A 22,532-nucleotide genomic window follows, 5' to 3' on the forward strand; every position below is an offset into this window, starting at 1 on the left:
CACTTCCATCTTGTCTTCTGCCTATATCATCAGTTGGGAGGCCCCTCCCCCTCTGGTACCAACTCCTACTCTGGCCAGAATGAAGACAGAGAGGAGCAGAAGACACTTCCATCTTGTCTTCTGCCTATATCATCAGTTGGGAGGCCTCTCCCCCTCTGGCACCAACCGCTACTCTGGCCAGAATGAAGACAGAGAGGAGCAGAAGACACTTCCATCTTGTCTTCTGCCTATATCATCAGTTGGGAGGCCTCTCCCCCTCTGGCACCAACCGCTACTCTGGCCAGAATGGAGACAGAGAGGAGCAGAAGACACTTCCATCTTGTCTTCTGCCTATATCATCAGTTGGGAGGCCCCTCCCCCTCTGGCACCAACCGCTACTCTGGCCAGAATGAAGACAGAGAGGAGCAGAAGACACTTCCATCTTGTCTTCTGCCTATATCATCAGTTGGGAGGCCTCTCCCCCTCTGGCACCAACCGCTACTCTGGCCAGAATGAAGACAGAGAGGAGCAGAAGACACTTCCATCTTGTCTTCTGCCTATATCATCAGTTGGGAGGCCTCTCCCCCTCTGGCACCAACCGCTACTCTGGCCAGAATGGAGACAGAGAGGAGCAGAAGACACTTCCATCTTGTCTTCTGCCTATATCATCAGTTGGGAGGCCCCTCCCCCTCTGGCACCAACCGCTACTCTGGCCAGAATGAAGACAGAGAGGAGCAGAAGACACTTCCATCTTGTCTTCTGCCCATATCATCAGTTGGGAGGCCTCTCCCCCTCTGGCACCAACTGCTACTCTGGCCAGAATGAAGACAGAGAGGAGCAGAAGACACTTCCATCTTGTCTTCTGCCTATATCATCAGTTGGGAGGCCTCTCCCCCTCTGGCACCAACTGCTACTCTGGCCAGAATGAAGACAGAGAGGAGCAGAAGACACTTCCATCTTGTCTTCTGCCTATATCATCAGTTGGGAGGCCCCTCCCCCTTTGGCACAAACTGGTACTCTGGCCAGAGAGAACACAGAGAGGAGAAGAAGACACTTCCATCTTGTCTTCTGCCTATATCATCAGTTGGGAGGCCTCTCCCCCTTTGGCACCAACTGCTACTCTGGCCAGAGTGAAGACAGAGAGGAGTAGAAGACACTTCCATCTTGTCTTCTGCCTATAACGTCAGTTGGGAGGCCTCTCCCCCTCTGGCACCAACTGGTACTCTGGCCAGAATGAAGACAGAGAGGAGCAGAAGACACTTCCATCTTGTCTTCTGCCTATATCATCAGCTGGGAGGCCCCTCCCCCTCTGGCACCAACTGCTACTCTGGCCAGAATGAAGACAGAGAGGAGCAGAAGACACTTCCATCTTGTCTTCTGCCTATATCATCAGCTGGGAGGCCCCTCCCCCTCTGGAACCAACTGCTACTCTGGCCAGAATGAAGACAGAGAGGAGCAGAAGACACTTCCATCTTGTCTTCTGCCTATATCATCAGTTGGGAGGCCTCTCCCCCTCTAGCACCAACTGGTACTCTGGCCAGAATGAAGACAGAGAGGAGCAGAAGACACTTCCATCTTGTCTTCTGCCTATATCATCAGCTGGGAGGCCCCTCCCCCTCTGGCACCAACTGCTACTCTGGCCAGAATGAAGACAGAGAGGAGCAGAAGACACTTCCATCTTGTCTTCTGCCTATATCATCAGCTGGGAGGCCCCTCCCCCTCTAGCACCAACTGCTACTCTGGCCAGAATGAAGACAGAGAGGAGCAGAAGACACTTCCATCTTGTCTTCTGCCTATATCATCTGTTGGGAGGCCTCTCCCCCTTTGGCACCAACTGCTACTCTGGCCAGAGTGAAGACAGAGAGGAGTAGAAGACACATCCATCTTGTCTTCTGCCTATAACATCAGTTGGGAGGCCCCTCCCCCTTGGCACCAACTGCTACTCTGGCCAGAATGAAGACAGAAAGGAGCAGAAGACACTTCCATCTTGTCTTCTGCCTATATCATCAGCTGGGAGGCCCCTCCCCCTCTGGCACCAACTGCTACTCTGGCCAGAATGAAGACAGAGAGGAGCAGAAGACACTTCCATCTTGTCTTCTGCCCATATCATCAGCTGGGAGGCCCCTCCCCCTCTGGCACCAACTGCTACTCTGGCCAGAATGAAGACAGAGAGGAGCAGAAGACACTTCCATCTTGTCTTCTGCCTATATCATCAGTTGGGAGGCCTCTCCCCCTCTGGCACCAACTGCTACTCTGGCCAGAATGAAGACAGAGAGGAGCAGAAGACACTTCCATCTTGTCTTCTGCCTATATCATCAGTTGGGAGGCCTCTCCCCCTCTGGAACCAACCGCTACTGTGGCCAGAATGAAGACAGAGAGGAGCAGAAGACACTTCCATCTTGTCTTCTGCCTATATCATCAGTTGGGAGGCCCCTCCCCCTCTGGTACCAACTCCTACTCTGGCCAGAATGAAGACAGAGAGGAGCAGAAGACACTTCCATCTTGTCTTCTGCCTATATCATCAGTTGGGAGGCCTCTCCCCCTCTGGCACCAACCGCTACTCTGGCCAGAATGAAGACAGAGAGGAGCAGAAGACACTTCCATCTTGTCTTCTGCCTATATCATCAGTTGGGAGGCCTCTCCCCCTCTGGCACCAACCGCTACTCTGGCCAGAATGGAGACAGAGAGGAGCAGAAGACACTTCCATCTTGTCTTCTGCCTATATCATCAGTTGGGAGGCCCCTCCCCCTCTGGCACCAACTGCTACTCTGGCCAGAATGAAGACAGAGAGGAGCAGAAGACACTTCCATCTTGTCTTCTGCCCATATCATCAGTTGGGAGGCCTCTCCCCCTCTGGCACCAACTGCTACTCTGGCCAGAATGAAGACAGAGAGGAGCAGAAGACACTTCCATCTTGTCTTCTGCCTATATCATCAGTTGGGAGGCCTCTCCCCCTCTGGCACCAACTGCTACTCTGGCCAGAATGAAGACAGAGAGGAGCAGAAGACACTTCCATCTTGTCTTCTGCCTATATCATCAGTTGGGAGGCCCCTCCCCCTTTGGCACAAACTGGTACTCTGGCCAGAGAGAACACAGAGAGGAGAAGAAGACACTTCCATCTTGTCTTCTGCCTATATCATCAGTTGGGAGGCCTCTCCCCCTTTGGCACCAACTGCTACTCTGGCCAGAGTGAAGACAGAGAGGAGTAGAAGACACTTCCATCTTGTCTTCTGCCTATAACATCAGTTGGGAGGCCTCTCCCCCTCTGGCACCAACTGGTACTCTGGCCAGAATGAAGACAGAGAGGAGCAGAAGACACTTCCATCTTGTCTTCTGCCTATATCATCAGCTGGGAGGCCCCTCCCCCTCTGGCACCAACTGCTACTCTGGCCAGAATGAAGACAGAGAGGAGCAGAAGACACTTCCATCTTGTCTTCTGCCTATATCATCAGCTGGGAGGCCCCTCCCCCTCTGGAACCAACTGCTACTCTGGCCAGAATGAAGACAGAGAAGAGCAGAAGACACTTCCATCTTGTCTTCTGCCTATATCATCAGCTGGGAGGCCCCTCCCCCTCTAGCACCAACTGGTACTCTGGCCAGAATGAAGACAGAGAGGAGCAGAAGACACTTCCATCTTGTCTTCTGCCTATATCATCAGCTGGGAGGCCCCTCCCCCTCTGGCACCAACTGCTACTCTGGCCAGAATGAAGACAGAGAGGAGCAGAAGACACTTCCATCTTGTCTTCTGCCTATATCATCAGCTGGGAGGCCCCTCCCCCTCTAGCACCAACTGCTACTCTGGCCAGAATGAAGACAGAGAGGAGCAGAAGACACTTCCATCTTGTCTTCTGCCTATATCATCTGTTGGGAGGCCTCTCCCCCTTTGGCACCAACTGCTACTCTGGCCAGAGTGAAGACAGAGAGGAGTAGAAGACACATCCATCTTGTCTTCTGCCTATAACATCAGTTGGGAGGCCCCTCCCCCTTGGCACCAACTGCTACTCTGGCCAGAATGAAGACAGAAAGGAGCAGAAGACACTTCCATCTTGTCTTCTGCCTATATCATCAGCTGGGAGGCCCCTCCCCCTCTGGCACCAACTGCTACTCTGGCCAGAATGAAGACAGAGAGGAGCAGAAGACACTTCCATCTTGTCTTCTGCCCATATCATCAGCTGGGAGGCCCCTCCCCCTCTGGCACCAACTGCTACTCTGGCCAGAATGAAGACAGAGAGGAGCAGAAGACACTTCCATCTTGTCTTCTGCCTATATCATCAGTTGGGAGGCCTCTCCCCCTCTGGCACCAACTGCTACTCTGGCCAGAATGAAGACAGAGAGGAGCAGAAGACACTTCCATCTTGTCTTCTGCCTATATCATCAGTTGGGAGGCCTCTCCCCCTCTGGAACCAACCGCTACTGTGGCCAGAATGAAGACAGAGAGGAGCAGAAGACACTTCCATCTTGTCTTCTGCCTATATCATCAGTTGGGAGGCCCCTCCCCCTCTGGTACCAACTCCTACTCTGGCCAGAATGAAGACAGAGAGGAGCAGAAGACACTTCCATCTTGTCTTCTGCCTATATCATCAGTTGGGAGGCCTCTCCCCCTCTGGCACCAACCGCTACTCTGGCCAGAATGAAGACAGAGAGGAGCAGAAGACACTTCCATCTTGTCTTCTGCCTATATCATCAGTTGGGAGGCCTCTCCCCCTCTGGCACCAACCGCTACTCTGGCCAGAATGGAGACAGAGAGGAGCAGAAGACACTTCCATCTTGTCTTCTGCCTATATCATCAGTTGGGAGGCCCCTCCCCCTCTGGCACCAACTGCTACTCTGGCCAGAATGAAGACAGAGAGGAGCAGAAGACACTTCCATCTTGTCTTCTGCCCATATCATCAGTTGGGAGGCCTCTCCCCCTCTGGCACCAACTGCTACTCTGGCCAGAATGAAGACAGAGAGGAGCAGAAGACACTTCCATCTTGTCTTCTGCCTATATCATCAGTTGGGAGGCCTCTCCCCCTCTGGCACCAACTGCTACTCTGGCCAGAATGAAGACAGAGAGGAGCAGAAGACACTTCCATCTTGTCTTCTGCCTATATCATCAGTTGGGAGGCCCCTCCCCCTTTGGCACAAACTGGTACTCTGGCCAGAGAGAACACAGAGAGGAGAAGAAGACACTTCCATCTTGTCTTCTGCCTATATCATCAGTTGGGAGGCCTCTCCCCCTTTGGCACCAACTGCTACTCTGGCCAGAGTGAAGACAGAGAGGAGTAGAAGACACTTCCATCTTGTCTTCTGCCTATAACATCAGTTGGGAGGCCTCTCCCCCTCTGGCACCAACTGGTACTCTGGCCAGAATGAAGACAGAGAGGAGCAGAAGACACTTCCATCTTGTCTTCTGCCTATATCATCAGCTGGGAGGCCCCTCCCCCTCTGGCACCAACTGCTACTCTGGCCAGAATGAAGACAGAGAGGAGCAGAAGACACTTCCATCTTGTCTTCTGCCTATATCATCAGCTGGGAGGCCCCTCCCCCTCTGGAACCAACTGCTACTCTGGCCAGAATGAAGACAGAGAAGAGCAGAAGACACTTCCATCTTGTCTTCTGCCTATATCATCAGCTGGGAGGCCCCTCCCCCTCTAGCACCAACTGGTACTCTGGCCAGAATGAAGACAGAGAGGAGCAGAAGACACTTCCATCTTGTCTTCTGCCTATATCATCAGCTGGGAGGCCCCTCCCCCTCTGGCACCAACTGCTACTCTGGCCAGAATGAAGACAGAGAGGAGCAGAAGACACTTCCATCTTGTCTTCTGCCTATATCATCAGCTGGGAGGCCCCTCCCCCTCTAGCACCAACTGCTACTCTGGCCAGAATGAAGACAGAGAGGAGCAGAAGACACTTCCATCTTGTCTTCTGCCTATATCATCTGTTGGGAGGCCCCTCCCCCTCTGGCACCAACTGCTACTCTGGCCAGAATGAAGACAGAGAGGAGCAGAAGACACTTCCATCTTGTCTTCTGCCTATATCATCAGCTGGGAGGCCCCTCCCCCTCTAGCACCAACTGCTACTCTGGCCAGAATGAAGACAGAGAGGAGCAGAAGACACTTCCATCTTGTCTTCTGCCTATATCATCTGTTGGGAGGCCTCTCCCCCTTTGGCACCAACTGCTACTCTGGCCAGAGTGAAGACAGAGAGGAGTAGAAGACACATCCATCTTGTCTTCTGCCTATAACATCAGTTGGGAGGCCCCTCCCCCTTGGCACCAACTGCTACTCTGGCCAGAATGAAGACAGAAAGGAGCAGAAGACACTTCCATCTTGTCTTCTGCCTATATCATCAGCTGGGAGGCCCCTCCCCCTCTGGCACCAACTGCTACTCTGGCCAGAATGAAGACAGAGAGGAGCAGAAGACACTTCCATCTTGTCTTCTGCCCATATCATCAGCTGGGAGGCCCCTCCCCCTCTGGCACCAACTGCTACTCTGGCCAGAATGAAGACAGAGAGGAGCAGAAGACACTTCCATCTTGTCTTCTGCCTATATCATCAGCTGGGAGGCCCCTCCCCCTCTGGCACCAACTGCTACTCTGGCCAGAATGAAGACAGAGAGGAGCAGAAGACACTTCCATCTTGTCTTCTGCCTATATCATCAGCTGGGAGGCCCCTCCCCCTCTAGCACCAACTGCTACTCTGGCCAGAATGAAGACAGAGAGGAGCAGAAGACACTTCCATCTTGTCTTCTGCCTATATCATCAGCTGGGAGGCCCCTCCCCCTCTGGCACCAACTGCTACTCTGGCCAGAATGAAGACAGAGAGGAGCAGAAGACACTTCCATCTTGTCTTCTGCCTATATCATCAGCTGGGAGGCCCCTCCCCCTCTGGCACCAACTGCTACTCTGGCCAGAATGAAGACAGAGAGGAGCAGAAGACACTTCCATCTTGTCTTCTGCCCATATCATCAGCTGGGAGGCCCCTCCCCCTCTGGCACCAACTGCTACTCTGGCCAGAATGAAGACAGAGAGGAGCAGAAGACACTTCCATCTTGTCTTCTGCCTATATCATCAGCTGGGAGGCCCCTCCCCCTCTAGCACCAACTGCTACTCTGGCCAGAATGAAGACAGAGAGGAGCAGAAGACACTTCCATCTTGTCTTCTGCCTATATCATCAGCTGGGAGGCCCCTCCCCCTCTGGCACCAACTGCTACTCTGGCCAGAATGAAGACAGAGAGGAGCAGAAGACACTTCCATCTTGTCTTCTGCCTATATCATCAGTTGGGAGGCCTCTCCCCCTCTAGCACCAACTGGTACTCTGGCCAGAATGAAGACAGAAGGGAACAGAAGACACTTCCATCTTGTCATTACTAATATTATATTATAGTATATTGTATATACATATAATATTTGTAATATTACAATGTAATACAATATAATACTAGTAATAATAATACAATATTATGATTATAATTATATATTTACATTACATGTAATATTACTAATAATATTACAACATAATGGTATAGTGCAATATAGTAATATATAATACTGATATTGTACTATGCTAATAATATAATATATTGTATGAAAATATATCTTGTAATCTTCTCTCAGTCCCCTTCGGGGTGAGAAGGGCGGCATATAAATGTGTAAATAAATAAATAGTACAAAGTTCAAAGAGCAAATGTAGGAATATAAATAAACAAGTTTTTGCAGTGAAGTTGCAAACTTAAAGAAATAATTATTTCAGGGCAGAGGCAACTGTTGGTTTCCTAAATCTACGTTCCGTATATGTTCTCATAATAATTGAACATGGTTTCAATGGTATTTTAGATTGTTATCTAACATTTGCAATCCGGAAAGGGGTCTGATTCTCGCCAAATCCTATAACTCTCAGATAGTGGACAACAAATTGGTTCTGTAAGATGCCACATTTGGGCAAGGAAGCTTTTGTTTTGGAGAAAAAGAAAAAAGGTATAACATAGTAAAATAAGCTTTCGAATGCAAGAAGATGATTCCTCTATTCTATCTGGCACAACGTCTGAAGCTAGGGATGGGTGGGATGAGGCAGAGAGTAGCATGGAGGATATGCTATTGAACTACTGAACTCAATATTAAGGTTCTGAAATACACTGCAAGGTCACAGAAAACAAAGGAAATTTAGGGTGCATTTTTAGTGGAATTACATGTTTTTACATCTCTTGCATTCTTTGACAAAATATGTATTCAGTGCATCCTCTTTGACACTTAAGGTTCCAGCCCCCAATCAGGCCAATTTTCTTTAAGCTCACCAAGAAGACCAAAGTTTCTGAACATCTCGTGGCTCAACCAGAGGAATGAAGGTTAACAAACAACTGTCAATTTCCAAAATATTTCCAAAATATTATCAACTGGGCTCTCCAGGCCAATGGATACTCCACCTCAGACATCAGAAGAGCTGCAAGACCAAGAACAAGCCACGAGAGTAAAGATGAAGATCCACCCAGAGGAAAAGTGTTCCTGCCATACATCAAGGGAACCACTGATCGCATAGGGAAGCTGATGAGGAAACACAACATACAAACAATCTACAAACCCACCAAGAATATCCAACAAATGCTACATTCAGCAAAGGACAAGAGGGATCCTCTCACCTCTGCAGGAGTCTACCGTATACCATGCAGCTGTGGACAAGTCTACATAGGGACCACCAAACGCAGCGCCCAGACACGCATCAAGGAACATGAAAGGCACTGCAGACTACTTCAACCAGAGAAGTCAGCCATAGCAGAGCACCTGATGAACCAGCCTGGACACAGCATATTATTTGAGAACACAGAAATGCTGGACCACACCAACAACCACCATGTCAGACTACACAGAGAAGCCATTGAAATCCACAAGCATGTGGACAATTTCAAGAGAAAGGAAGAGACCATGAAAATGAACAAAATCTGGCTACCAGTATTAAAAAACTCTAAAATTATAACAGCTAAACAACAGAGAGGAAAAAACCAGGCACAGATTAACACCTCCCAGCAACAGATTTTCCCAGGCTCAGGCAGGCCTTCAAATGCTAATGAAGGTGATCAGCTAAACATTCACATCTAACTGCAGCAGGGAAGAGCTCCTTGCCCCACCCCAGCCATTCCACAGATATATAAACCCATTGTCCTAATTCCAACAGACCTCACACCTCTGAGGATGCTTGCCATAGATGCAGGCGAAACGTCAGGAGAAATGCCTCTAGAACATGGCTCTATAGCCCGAAAAAACCCACAAGAACCTATTATTAAAAAGTTGTTCCTCCCACTTCTTTGTTTCCCAAACAATGTTGCCTTTTATAAACCACTGGAATGGTGTAAGCTATAAACCCATTAACAACCCTTCTAACCAAGTCTGTTCCATTGTCCCACCCCAATGAACCCTGAATTCCATACTATTGAGTTCCACGCGGATGTAGTTTATTGGGCCCACATTTTCCAGGAAAGTCCCTGATGGAGCAGAGGTTTTGAAGAAGAAGCTAATATCAAGGCTGTAGTTCACTTGGAAGGCGGGGAAGATCAAAGCATTTCCCCTGACGAAAGAGACGGTATTCCAGGTGTTTCCTGCAAGCCAAAAGAATGGACACATGAGAACATTTGCCCATATCCCATAATACTTCAAAAGACAAAACCCACTCCAAAAGGACTATACATCCTCTCCCACAACCAGTATGCTACTCACGGTCTCCATAACAACGCAATGGGCCCACATAGAACTGAGCCTCTGACCCAGTCCGGTTCGTGTCCATCACCACAACCTGTGTGACTGGAAGATGGTCTACAAAATTAAGCAGACCCTTATCTGCCCGCCTGAAATGGAAAGGGGAAAATGTGAGAAATAGTTCCTGGTGATAAGGGATATCACAATTTCAACCCCACATTCATTCCCACCTGAGGTTATACTAAAATGAAAGAAGAACCTTCTCTCACCACATGACATGGTCAGCATCACAGTTGCAATAGAAACGGGGATCAGCGCAGTTCTTATACATGCCACATGCACAACGTCCGAGTCCTGGTGGGGACCCACCCCAGTAATAATGCCGCTCTGAATTTCGGCCCATCCAGAAACTAAGTGGCATTCCAGCTACAGGGAAAACAAAACAGCTTGTAAATTGAGATATTATTATTATTATTATTATTATTATTATTATTATCATTATTTGTACTCCGCTAACATCTCCCGAAGGACTCGATGCGGCTTACACAAGCCAAGGCCTCAATAAAACAGCAATATAATAAATACACATAAATGAAAAGCAAATCAAAACATTAAGCAATAACAGTAAGCAGTAAAAACAGTACACCGTAACACAATAAAAAAACTAGGCTGGGCCAAATGTGATGGGTACAGATTAAAAAGTGCTGGCTATGCTGAGTGAGATATAAGGATTTTTGGATAAGTGCAATGTGCGGACAATCTTAATCACTAATAAAGTGCTTCTGGGACGTGTTGCTGGAATTTCCTATTCTAGAAAGGCACACCGGAATAGGCAGGTCTTCAAGCTCTTCCTAAATACTGCCAACGTAGGGGCTTGTCTGATGTCCTTGGGGAGGGTGTTCCAGAGTTGGGGGGCTACCACAGAGAAGGCCCTGTCCCTCGTCCCCACCAACCACGCTTGCGACGCAGGTGGGATCGTGAGCAGGGTCTCTCCAGATGAACGAAGGGAGCATGCGGGTTCATAGATGAAGATGCGGTCACGCAGGTAGGCAGGTCCCAAACTGTTTAGGGCTTTGTAGGTGAGCACTTGCACCTTGAATTGGGACCGGAAAATGAATGGCAGCCAGTGGAGCTCCTTAAACAGGAGGGTTGACCTCTCTCTGTAAGGAGCGCCAGTTAACATCCTGGCCGCCGCCCATTGGATTAGCTGAAATTTCTGAGCCGTTTTCAAGGGCACCCCCACGTAGAGCGCATTACAGTAGTCCAATCTAGATAGGGAGAAGATCTCACAGAAGCTGGACTCCAGCAAAGAATGTATGTTCAATCTGTTAAATTGGACTGCTTCCCCCCTCCCCCCCCCAAAAAAAAACCATTCTCATATACTCTGGCACCCCACCTCCCACAAAGGCTACCAAGATGTTTCCAGAGTGCCTGTAAGTAAAATATAAGAATTGCTCTAGTCCTTTGGTTGTTCCCCCCATCCCGGATTTTCTGGCATACCCCACGGTGGAGAACTGCAAGTTCTGGATCTAAGTCCAGATGCCAAGGTTTCTCAAATAGCTATGCTCTCTTCTCCATCAACTAATAACTAGATAGATTCCTGGTTTCTATATTTATTTATTTACCACACTTTTATCCCGCACTTTTCAGCCCAAGGGCGACTCAAGGCAGTGTACGGACTGGCAACAATTAGATGCCAAACACACATAAATATATCCTTTAAAACAGGTTAAATCACATAATAAAATTCATATAAAAACAATTTAAAACTATTAAAATCAATGACTTCTGGGTTTATATATAACCCACTCTAAATTGTTAAAATGCCCCTCCTACAGCTTGGTTACTAACAATAAGAGTTTTAAAGGAAAATACGATTGACTTAGTATTCTGCCAGTGGCCTTTCACACCACCAGACTGCATTCACCAAGGAAGTAAGTGGACAAAAAGCATCATTGTGCAGAATACCTGTAGTCATCTCATCTAAACATTTAGCCAAATCTCAGTATTTCCCAAAACATGGGTAATCAAGAAAAATAAATACACCAAGAGGGTAGCTTTTTTCATATGTGGTGGACCTGTAAGGACGCTAAAAGGTTTTGGGGAAAAATACACGCAGCCACTCAACAAATTCTTAAGGTTAAACACCCCATGAAGCCAGAATATTACCTATTAGGTATAACTGATTTGGATATAAGCCTAGACTCCAATGATGACATTTTATTTATCTACTTGTCTACCGGGGCCAGAATGTGTTTTGCAAGACACTGGAAGCAAAAAAGAAACACCGGACTTAGATGAATGGCAACAAAAGATAAAAGAGATTAAGGATGTGGACAAACTAATCTTTTTGTTGAAAAAAATTCGGGGAACCCGATTAGATTTACAAACTGTTCTAAAATAGAGGAATACAAAAAAATAAGTCTTAAATAGACTCATTACAATGACATTAAATATGAAATGAAGCTACAAGAAGCACTGATCTACCGTCTCACTTTTCTGTAACACCATGAACCTTCATCCTTAAATAGAGACTATTTAAGTTACAATAATAGTAGTGCCGCAAAAGGCTGGATGGAAGTCAAGAGATTTTCTAGTGAGAGTTTGCTATGCGAAATTGTGGAAAAAAGAAGATATACCAGAAATTAGTGATTGAATAGAAAAAGTGGTAGACATTAAAAATATGGACAGGTTAACATTCCTAATAACAAAAAATAAAGGGACCTCAATAAAAGAGACCAATTGGACAAAAGTAACAAATTATCTGAAACAAAGAAATACAATAACATGAAGGGAAGAGAAAACAAGACCGAAGAATGAGAGGAGAGGAGAAGAAAGAAAGAAAGAAGAAGAACCACCAGAAAGATACTCAGGAAGTCAACAAAGGAGTTATAACAATCTGCTACTATTTTTAGCTCTGTGATTTTTTTGGTTTTTTTTCTTTCTTTTCGTGTTTTGCTCGCCTGTTTCTTTTTGTTGTTGTTTTTTTGTTCTTTGTTTTCTGTTTTCTTTTTTCCCCTCTGTTTTGCACTATTCCTTATTTGCACAAAATGGGAAAAAATTCTTAATAAAGATTTTTTTTAAAAAAAGAGATTTTCTTCTTTCTTTCTTTTTCTTTTGTTGTTGTTGTTGTTGTTGTTGTTTTGTTTTTTTCTTTTTTTCTAATTTTTTGATAGTATGCACTTGTTTTTTTCCCTACTTTTCTATCACCACATTGTTCTCCCACTTTACATGTAAACTTTTCAACTACCCCTAAACCTTACCCTAATCCCAACCCAACCCATACCCACTATTTTAAACGTAATAAAAAATTAATTTAATAAATAAATAAATAAATACACCTTAATATGGCAGAAGACAGATTTGGTCAGGCAAACTCACTCTGAGTGTTGAGGAGGCGGGAGAAGTAACAGTAGAACTCAATCTGCTGCTCGCAGTACTCAGAGGCGTTTGCCAGGGCTGACACCTCGGCCCATGATGCGTTCCAGTAGTCGACAGTGCCCAGGAATGGTTTTTCGGGGCTATAGCCGTTCACTTTTGTGAGCCAGTATCGATTGTGCCATATGATTGTCCAGGCCCGATCCTCTGAAATGGGAAAAGACATTTTAACAAGAATTAAAATAAATACTGGGTGCTTTTCTCTCTCCCTCTCTCTCTCTCATATCCTACAGCAGCGTTTCTCAACCTGGGGGTCGGGATCCCTGGGGGGTCTCAAGGGGGTGCCAGAGGGGTTGCCAAAGATAATCAAAACACAGTATTTTCTGTTGGTCATGGGGATTCTGTGTGGGACGTTTGGCCCAATTCCATCGTTGGTGGGGTTCAGAATGCTCTTTGATTGTAGGTGAACTATAAATCCCAGCAACTACAACTCCCTAATGTCAAGGTTTATTATCCTCAAACTCCACCAGTGTTCACTTTTGGACATATTGAGTATTCTTGTCAAGTTTGGTCCAGATCTATCATTGTTTGAGTCCACTGTGCCCTCTGGATGGAGGTGAACTACAACTCTAAAATTCAAGGTCAATGCCCATCAAACCCTTCCAGTATTTTCTGTTGGTCATGGGGGTTCAGAATGTTTTTTTTTTTATTGTAGATGAACTATAAATCCCAGCAACCTTAACTCCCAAATGACAAAATCTACCCCCCCCCCCCCCCCCCCGCCAATCCCACCAGTATTCAGATGTGGGCGTATCAGGTATTTGTGCCAAATTTGGTCCAGTGAATGAAAATACATCCTGCATATCAGATATTTACATTATGATTTATAACAGTAGCAAAATTACAGTTATGAAGTAGCAACGAAAATAATGTTATGGTTGGGGGTCACCACAACATGAGGGACTGTATTAAGGGGTCGCGGCATTAGGAAGGTTGAGAACCACTGTCCTACAGGCAAGCTAACTGTGAGCATGACTGAATGGAGGCAAAACAGCCTTCTCCAACATCTAGGACCAAGTCATGTTTCGGAACCAGATTTCAGATTTTTAGGAAAAGGCCTGCTAAGGAGAAGAAAGGAGTCCTGGGATGATCACTTTTTTGGACGTCAGTTCTCACATTACTCCAGTCAGCATGGCAGAGGGATTCTGAGAGCTGTAGTCCAAAAGTTAACCATTTCAAATTCTGGTTCTGGAAGAGCAAGCCTTGAAATAGTGGCCATAGAATCATAGAATCAAAGAATCAAAGAGTTGGAAGAGACCTCATGGGCCATCCAGTCCAACCCCCCGCCAAGAAGCAGGAATATCGCATTCAAATCACCCCTGACAGATGGCCATCCAGCCTCTGTTTAAAATCTTCCAAAGAAGGAGCCTCCACCACACTCCGGGGCAGAGAGTTGCACTGCTGAACGGCTCTCACAGTCAGGAAGTTCTTCCTCATGTTCACATGGAATCTCCTCTCTTGTAGTTTGAAGCCATTGTTCCGCGTCCTAGTCTCCAGGGAAGCAGAAAACAAGCTTGCTCCCTCCTCCCTGTGACTTCCTCTCACATATTTATACATGGCTATCATATCCCCTCTCAGCCTTCTCTTCTTCAGGCTAAACATGCCCAGCTCCTTAAGCCGCTCCTCATAGGGCTTGTTCTCCAGACCTTTTATCATTTTAGTCGCTCTCCTCTGGACACATTCCAGCTTGTCAATATCTCTATTGAATTGTGGTGCCCAGAACTGGACACAATATTCCAGATGTGGTCTAACCAAAACAGAATAGAGGGGTAGCATTACTTCCCTAGATCTAGACACTGCCAATGCATTTTGATAGAGAAAAGCCCAGGATTATATTCATTCATACCTCGAATGTCACAGTAAACAGTGAAAGGTTTCAGGGGCCCACTGCCATCAGGATCAATGGTGTAGTTGCCAGACGTTTTACCACTGATTCGGTAGGCATCACATGTTTCCTTGTAAACAGCTGAGAAATGAAAGTGGAAATGAGAAATCCAAGGCACACAGACCAATACTTTAAGCCCTCCCCTCCCAGGCCCTTGGCTCACGAGTATGGCAGGTCTTCCCCTTGTAACCCGTCAAGTCACAGATGCATGTGAAGTCGTCCCAGGACTGGATGCAGCGACTGCCATGTTCACACATGTTGGGAGTACACCTGGCACACAGAGTAAGACAAGCAAGTTAATCCTGGAAATAATGACTCTACCTCACAGTGTGTATTCAAGAACCCCATATATACCCTTTAACATTTCACAGATGAAGACGGGGACACAGATGGTCAAGGAACAACAAGATTGGTTGTCATGGGAAAAGCTTATTGATGAAGGAGAACACACAAACCAGAAGAGTTGGCCACAGTTTGCTCTCTTCTGAGCTACTGAGGGCCCTTCCACACAGCCATATAAACCAGAATATCAAGGCAGAGAATCCAAAATATCTGCTTTGAACTGCTGAGTCTACACTGCCATAATAATCCAGTTCAATGTGGATTTTTAAGAACTGTGTGGGAGGGGAATATTATTTCCTCTTCTCTCCTCTCCCTCTTACTAACTTAACTGAATGCAAACTATTTTGCACTATTTATTTATTTATCGTGTCAGTGCAACCAGTCGATTATATTACATTTCTAACAGAACAAAGCAAAAAAAAACAAAACAGAAAAATACAAAATTTGTGAGTTTGGTAGTTGATTAAATGTCCTTTGACCAGTATCTGGCCACCTGGAGTGCTTCTGGTGTTGCTGCAAGAAGGTCCTCCATTGTGCATGTGGAAGGGCTCAGGTTGCATTGCAGCAGGTGGTCAGTGGTTTGCTCCTCTCCACACTCGCATGTCAAGGATTCCATTTTGTAGCCCCATTTCTGAAGGTTGGCTCTGCATCTCGTGGTGCCAGAGCGCAGTCTGTTCAGCGCCGTCCAAGTCGCCCAGTCCTCTATGTGCCCAGGGGGGAGTTTTTCCATTTTAACTTCATTCTCAAGATCATTTTAGTTACACTTCATACACTTCATGTTTTTGAAGCTACAAATCACAAGGGTGATCAGAACTACTTTGATGATTTATGTACATATAAAATGCCAAAGAATAGTGGGTACACAAGTAAAAGGTGCATTTTTAAATCCAGAAGGAAATGTTTTTTTCCAGCCATGCTTGAAGAAATGTTGCAACCATACTCCTTCCGTTTTAGAAGGGCTTTACCATGGAACTCATGGTAACCAGGATACATGGAGTCCCCAAATAATACTCCACGCATAGACTGACAACATGTAAACCATGCACCCAAGGTTCTTCCTTGGGTTTTTTTTTAATAAAAGCTACAAGGTTTCCTACAGTGGCAGGCATCAGAGCAGATGACCCTTGGGATATATTCAAACCCTGTGATTTTATATGCCCCCTCCTCCACCTACTACCACTATACTACAATGACCTTGCCCAAATATTTTGGAAATATTGTGGATATTTCCTCCTTCCACATATATTATTATTAACTGGGGCTGACATAAGGCAATTATGTCCCCTCCCCCCCCCCCCCCAAATTCTTTCCAAGCACCGAAGTCAACTAGACCAGTGGTTCTCAACCTGGGGTCCCCAGATGTTTTTGGCCTACAACTCCCAGAAATTCCAGCCAGTTCACCAGCTGTTAAGATTTCTGGGTGTTGAAGGCCAAAAATATCTGGGGACCCCAGGTTGAGTACCACTGAACTAGACTGACAATTCAATGTTGCTTCAACCCTAATATTTGGGTAGCAGGATAGTTTAGGGAGTGTAGGACAGATTCTGTGACACACAAAGTTTAGTCCTCCAAAAGGAAAAGGTTCAGGTGGAAGAGATGCTGCTTCATGAGATGGTTACCTAATGGAAGGACTGGCCCTGTACCAACTCAAGTCATAACCTTGCTATGCCAGAAGCTTCCCTCTCACACACATACCTATCAGCGATGCCACATACGTTGAAGTACACTTCAAAGTACTTGCCAAGCCGATGCAAGCGGACCATGTCTAATTCAATGGGTTTCTGATCCACAGTGACCATCTGCATGCACCCATGGAAGGCTGTCTGGTTGGAATTACAACCGGTACGTGATGCTGGTTTAGGGCAGCCTAGAAAATGCAAATATCACACAGTAATGTGGAATAGGAGAAATAAGAAAGAAAATTTGAAAAAGAAATGCTGGACATGAACAGAGTTAGTATGTATCTAGCAGGAGGGTTTTAAATGAGAAGTAGGGAGAGCAACCCAACGGGTAATTAAAGTGCTTCTCAGGATATTTTGAAGGGGATTGTGTCCTTTATTCAGGGAAGGCACACTGGAACAGCCACGTTTTCAGGCCCCTCCCAAAGACTGCAAATGTGGGGGCTTGTCATGGTTTTTCCACATTCATGAGGGTTCTATTCCTCTCATGTTCCTCAGGTTTGATTAAACATGGCTCAGATGCCTGGAAACATAACCTTTGCTTACAGTCTGGATTGAAATGAGGGTTCTGAGAAATAAGTATATGATACAAAACTATGCCTTGCTTTCCTATATCCTGGGGTGAATTTATACTGAAGAATAAATACATCTAACACCACTTTAACTGGCTCAGTGCTGTAGAATCTTGGGATTTATAGTTTGGTGACGCATTGGCAAAAATTTTGCATAGAAAATTAAAGACATTGTAAAACTACAACTCCATAGCATTAAGCCTTGTCAATTAAAGTAATGTCAAACTGCAGTCATTCTACATTGTAGATCAGGAGTCCACAAACTTTTTAAACAGAGGGCCAGGTCACAGTCCCTCAAACTGTTGGAGGGCCGGATTATAATTTGGAAAAAAAAAACAAATGAATTCCTATGCACACTGCAATATCTTATTTGTAGTGCAAAAATACTTAGGTAAAGGTAAAGGTAGTCCCCTAACATTAAGTCCAGTCATGTCTGACTCTGGGGTGTGGTGCTCATCTCCATTTCTAAGTCGAAGAGCCAGCGTTGTCCGTAGACACCTCTAGGGTCATGTGGCCGGCATGACTGCATGGAGCGCTGTTACCTTCCCGCCGGAGCAGTACCTATTGATCTACTCACATTTGCATGTTTTCGAACTGCTAGGTTGGCAGAAGCTAGGGCTGACAGCGGAAGCTCATGCCGCTCCCCAGAATCGAACCTGCGACCTTTCGATCAACAAGCTCAGCAGCTTGGTGCTTTAACCCACTGCGCCACTGGGGGCAAAAATACTTAAAATACAATAATTAAAATGATTAACCATTTTAACAAATATAAATTTATTAGTATTTCAATAGGAAGTGTGGGCCTGCTTTTGGCTGATGAGATAGCATTGTTGTTGTTGTTGTTGTGTGCTTTCAAGTCGTTTCAGACTTAGGTTGATCCTGAGCGAGGGCCAGGTAAATGACCTTGGAGGGCCGTACCTGGCCCCCGAGCCTTAGTTTGAGGATCCCTGGTGTAGATGCACCCAGAGGTAATTACCCTAGGTAATTTTCAATGGTAAGCAAACAGTATTTTGGTGCTCCCCCCAACCAATCACTGATATATATTTTCTGTTCGTCGTGGTAGTTCTGTGTGCCATATTTGGTTCAATTCCATCATTGGTGGAGTTCATAATGCTTTGATTGTAGGTGAACTATACATCTCAGTAACTACAACTCGCATATTTCAAGGACTATTTTCCCCCAAGAGCACCCCTGGGAAAAATCAACTATACTGCAAATGCTTACTTTGCATAATGGGTTGAGCCGCCCCTGGATGCACCCCTGGGTCTAGGTAGACACCTCCCTTATTTTCTTCAACATTTGTTCTCAAAACCACTACATTTTCAAAGCTTTTCCCTGATAGAATCTGCTCCTATTTAACAGCCATCCTTAATCCACCTTCCTCAGAAGATGAGTGATTTCCTCTTGATGAAAACAGTACCTACCTCCAAAGAAGTACTGGTTCCCTGTGCGCAACTGAATGTCTCGGTCAACACGGAAGCTGGCATCATTCTGTTCATCAATGGTAATGACAGCTGAGATTTCACGCACCACTAAGGACACTGAATGCCAGAAGCCATCATTAAGACGATAACCTGGGTAGGTGGGGTTGAGAAGGAGGAACACAAGAAATTTAGCTTTATAACAAACTTGCTGCCCCTCAGAGGGTTCACTTTCATGTTAAATCCTCAGGATTTCCTACACTCTGGCCTTTCATATATCTTGGACTTCACCACCCAAAATCCCTGATCATTGGCAAAGTCTGCTGAGACTTTTGGGTGTCAAAGTTCAAAACACCTGGAGGGTTAGGTTATGAGAATCACTGCTTTAGATGCATCAAAAAGCCCATGAAATCTCCATTCCCATGTTACTAATAATCATGACTATAGTAATTAAAAAACAGGAATTTTTATGACATGCCAGAATACCTTTTTTTTTTTTGGCTATATAGCTTCAAGGCCACTCTCTTTATAGTTTTGTCCTCAATAAGTGTAGCAAAAATGTTTGTCTGATTGGGTTGTTCTAGGTTTTTCCGGGCTATATGGCCATGTTCTGGAGGCAATTTTTCTCCTGACGTTTCGTCTGCATCTATGGCAAGCATCCTCAGAGGTAATGAGGTCTGTTGGAACTGGGAAAAATGGGTTTATATATCTGTGGAATGACCAGGGTGAGACAAAGGACTTTTGTTTGCTGGAGCTAGCTGTGAATGTTTCAGCTGATCACCTTGATTTGCATTCAATGGCTTGGAAGTGCCTGGGGGGAATCTTTTGTTGAGAGTGATTTCATGTGCCTGTTTGTTTCCCCTCTGTTGTTTTGCTGCTGTAATTTTTGAGTTTTTTTTTAATAGCCAGATTTTGTTCATTTTCATGGTTTCTTCCTTTCTGTTGAAATTGTCCACATGCTTGTGGATTTCAATGGCTTCTCTGTGTAGTCTGACATGGTGGTTGTGAGAGTGGTCCAGCACTTCTGTGTTCTCAAATAATATGCTGTGTCCAGGTTGGTTCATCAGGTGCTCTGCTATGGCTGATTTCTCTGGTTGGAGTAGTTTGCAGTGCCTTTCATGTTCCTTGATGCGTGTCTGGGCGCTGCGTTTGGTGGTCCCTAAGTAGACTTGTTTGTCTGATTTTTTTTTACTGAGAAAGATATCCTGAACAATATACCCAAAATCACCATCACGACAACCCTTATGGGATGTGACACTAATTTCCAGCTCTTTCGGCACTGGCAAAGATACATTATCAGGAAGATTATGAAAGATTCATTGCTTCTCCTCACATGCTGAAATATTTAACAACCCTGCATCTGCCATGAAAGACATTATCGTGGCTGATTCTGCATTAGCTCCTTCACTTGGGCGGGTTCTATAAGAATAGCCAGGCAGAATCAGACCAAAAGCTCTGTTTTCCATGTTCGGTATATTTTTGAATTTTTTAAAAAAGTATTACATCTTCAATTGGTTTTTTAAATTTTTTCAGCTTTCCCTTTAAAATATATACAGACTGAGAATCCCTTATCTGGCATTTTAAAATTCCAACTTCTCCAAAATCCAAAATGGTTCATGTGAATGGCTGAGATAGTGACACATTCACTTTCTGGTGGTTCAATATACACAAAATTTGTTTCATGCACAAAATTATTTAAAATACTGCATAAAATTACATTCAGGCTATGTTATAAGGTGTGTACAAAACGTAAGTGAATTTCTTGTTTAATTCAAATATAATAATAAAATGTGTTAATTGGCTCTGGTTTTTATGCAACAGCTATTTCAATTTTCTCCACAATAGGTAATTTGTTAATATTATGATAATGCACCTAACCTTACTGCATGTATATAAACCGTGAATATTTACTAAATTTTAGTCAAATTATATTGCCAATAGTTTATACATGAGAAATATTTATTTAATTAGTCTATTGTTTATGTTTGCGCAGCAAGAAACTATTAGTAGGCCTAATGCAGTTGAAAAGTCTGAAAGTTTAAATGTCGCTTTAATCGTGACTTTAGTTTTTATCCTGTTTGCTTCTCTTGACTTTTCTTTTGTATTCAAGGAAAGGATTGTCTCTTACAATGCTCCAGCAGTAGTCTGACAGCATTGACGGAGTCCATTTGCCTTGATATCTTTTTTCCATAGTGCTTTATTTACACACGTGCGAGGCATAACTTCAGTAAAAAGAACAATGTAAAACGATGTTTAACGATACTGTCTCCATCTTCAACTGACTGACCCTCACCGTTCAAAAGTATGGCCTTATATAGGGCTTTCTGGCTTTTGCACACGGCACTAATACTGCGTCATCAAACTTTCTAGAGTATTTTAGAATCTTCCATAGTGTAAGTCACAACATGCTTTTTTTTTCAACCATACGTGATCACGTGATTGCTTATATCATAAAAACTAGAGCCAATATACATTTTTAAATGTCATTTTCATTTTCAGCACCCCAAAATCATAAAAGAACAGCTATTTTCAGGCCCGAAACTTTTTCTCCGTTGAACAGTGTTATTGAAGGTTTTTTTCCTTTTTAATTTTATTGTACCAGAGATATGCATGCCACCCGATTCTTAAATCAAAGCCTTCCAGTGTCAATTGTTGTTCATTCGTTCAGTCGTCTCTGACTCTTCGTGACCTCATGGACCAGCCCACGCCAGAGCTCCCTGTCGGCCGTCACCACCCCCAGCTCCTTCAAGGTCAGTCCAGTCACTTTAAGGATGCCGTCCATCCATCTTGCCCTTGGTCGGCCCCTCTTCCTTTTGCCTTCCCCTTTTCCCAGCATAATTGTCTTCTCCAGGCTTTGCTGTCTCCTAATGATGTGGCCAAAGTACTTCAACTTTGTCTCTAGTATCCTTCCTTCCAGTGAGCAGTCGGGCTTTATTTCCTGGAGGATGGACTGGTTGGATCTTCTCGCAGTCCAAGGCACTCTCAGAACTTTCCTCCAACACCACAGCTCAAAAGCATCGATCTTCCTTCGCTCAGCCTTCCCTAAGGTCCAGCTCTCACATCCATAGGTTACTACAGGGAATACCATGGCTTTGACTAGGCGGATCTTTGTTGCCAGTCTGATGTCTCTACTCTTTACTATTTTATCGAGACTAGACATTGCTCTCCTCCCAAGAAGTAAGCGTCTTCTGATTTCCTGGCTACAGTCTGCATCTGCAGTAATCTTTGCACCTAGAAATACAAAGTCTGTCATGGCCTCCACATTTTCTCCCTCTATTTTCCAGTTGTCAATCATTCTTGTTGCCATAATCTTGGTTTTTTTGATGTTTAGCTGCAACCCAGCTTTTGCACTTTCTTCTTTCACCTTGATTAGAAGGTTCCTCAGCTCCTCCTCACTTTCGGCCATCAGAGTGGTGTCATCTGCATATCTGAGGTTGTTAATGTTTCTTCCAGCAATTTTCACCCCAGCTTTGCACTCATCAAGCCCCGCACATCGCATGATGTGTTCTGCATACAAGTTAAAAAGGTTGGGTGAGAGTATGCAGCCTT

General features: G+C 45.1%; 1 protein-coding gene across 1 annotated transcript in view; it reads right to left on the reverse strand.

Annotated features, from left to right (window-relative positions):
• CNTNAP1 (contactin associated protein 1) overlaps nucleotides 1-22,532 on the reverse strand; it is a 90,213-nt gene that overhangs the window by 33,394 nt on the left and 34,287 nt on the right. The window contains exons 9-16 of the mRNA XM_060781283.2: nucleotides 18,987-19,136; nucleotides 17,007-17,178; nucleotides 15,133-15,239; nucleotides 14,931-15,050; nucleotides 13,028-13,231; nucleotides 9,916-10,072; nucleotides 9,668-9,795; nucleotides 9,382-9,549 (exon numbers count right to left, since the gene is read on the reverse strand). Coding sequence (XP_060637266.2) covers nucleotides 9,382-9,549; nucleotides 9,668-9,795; nucleotides 9,916-10,072; nucleotides 13,028-13,231; nucleotides 14,931-15,050; nucleotides 15,133-15,239; nucleotides 17,007-17,178; nucleotides 18,987-19,136 — 1,206 coding nt within the window. The remainder of the gene's footprint in view (nucleotides 1-9,381; nucleotides 9,550-9,667; nucleotides 9,796-9,915; nucleotides 10,073-13,027; nucleotides 13,232-14,930; nucleotides 15,051-15,132; nucleotides 15,240-17,006; nucleotides 17,179-18,986; nucleotides 19,137-22,532) is intronic.

This window comes from Anolis sagrei, chromosome 6 (genome assembly GCF_037176765.1).
Source record: "Anolis sagrei isolate rAnoSag1 chromosome 6, rAnoSag1.mat, whole genome shotgun sequence".
NCBI classification, from domain to species: Eukaryota; Metazoa; Chordata; class Lepidosauria; order Squamata; family Dactyloidae; genus Anolis; species Anolis sagrei.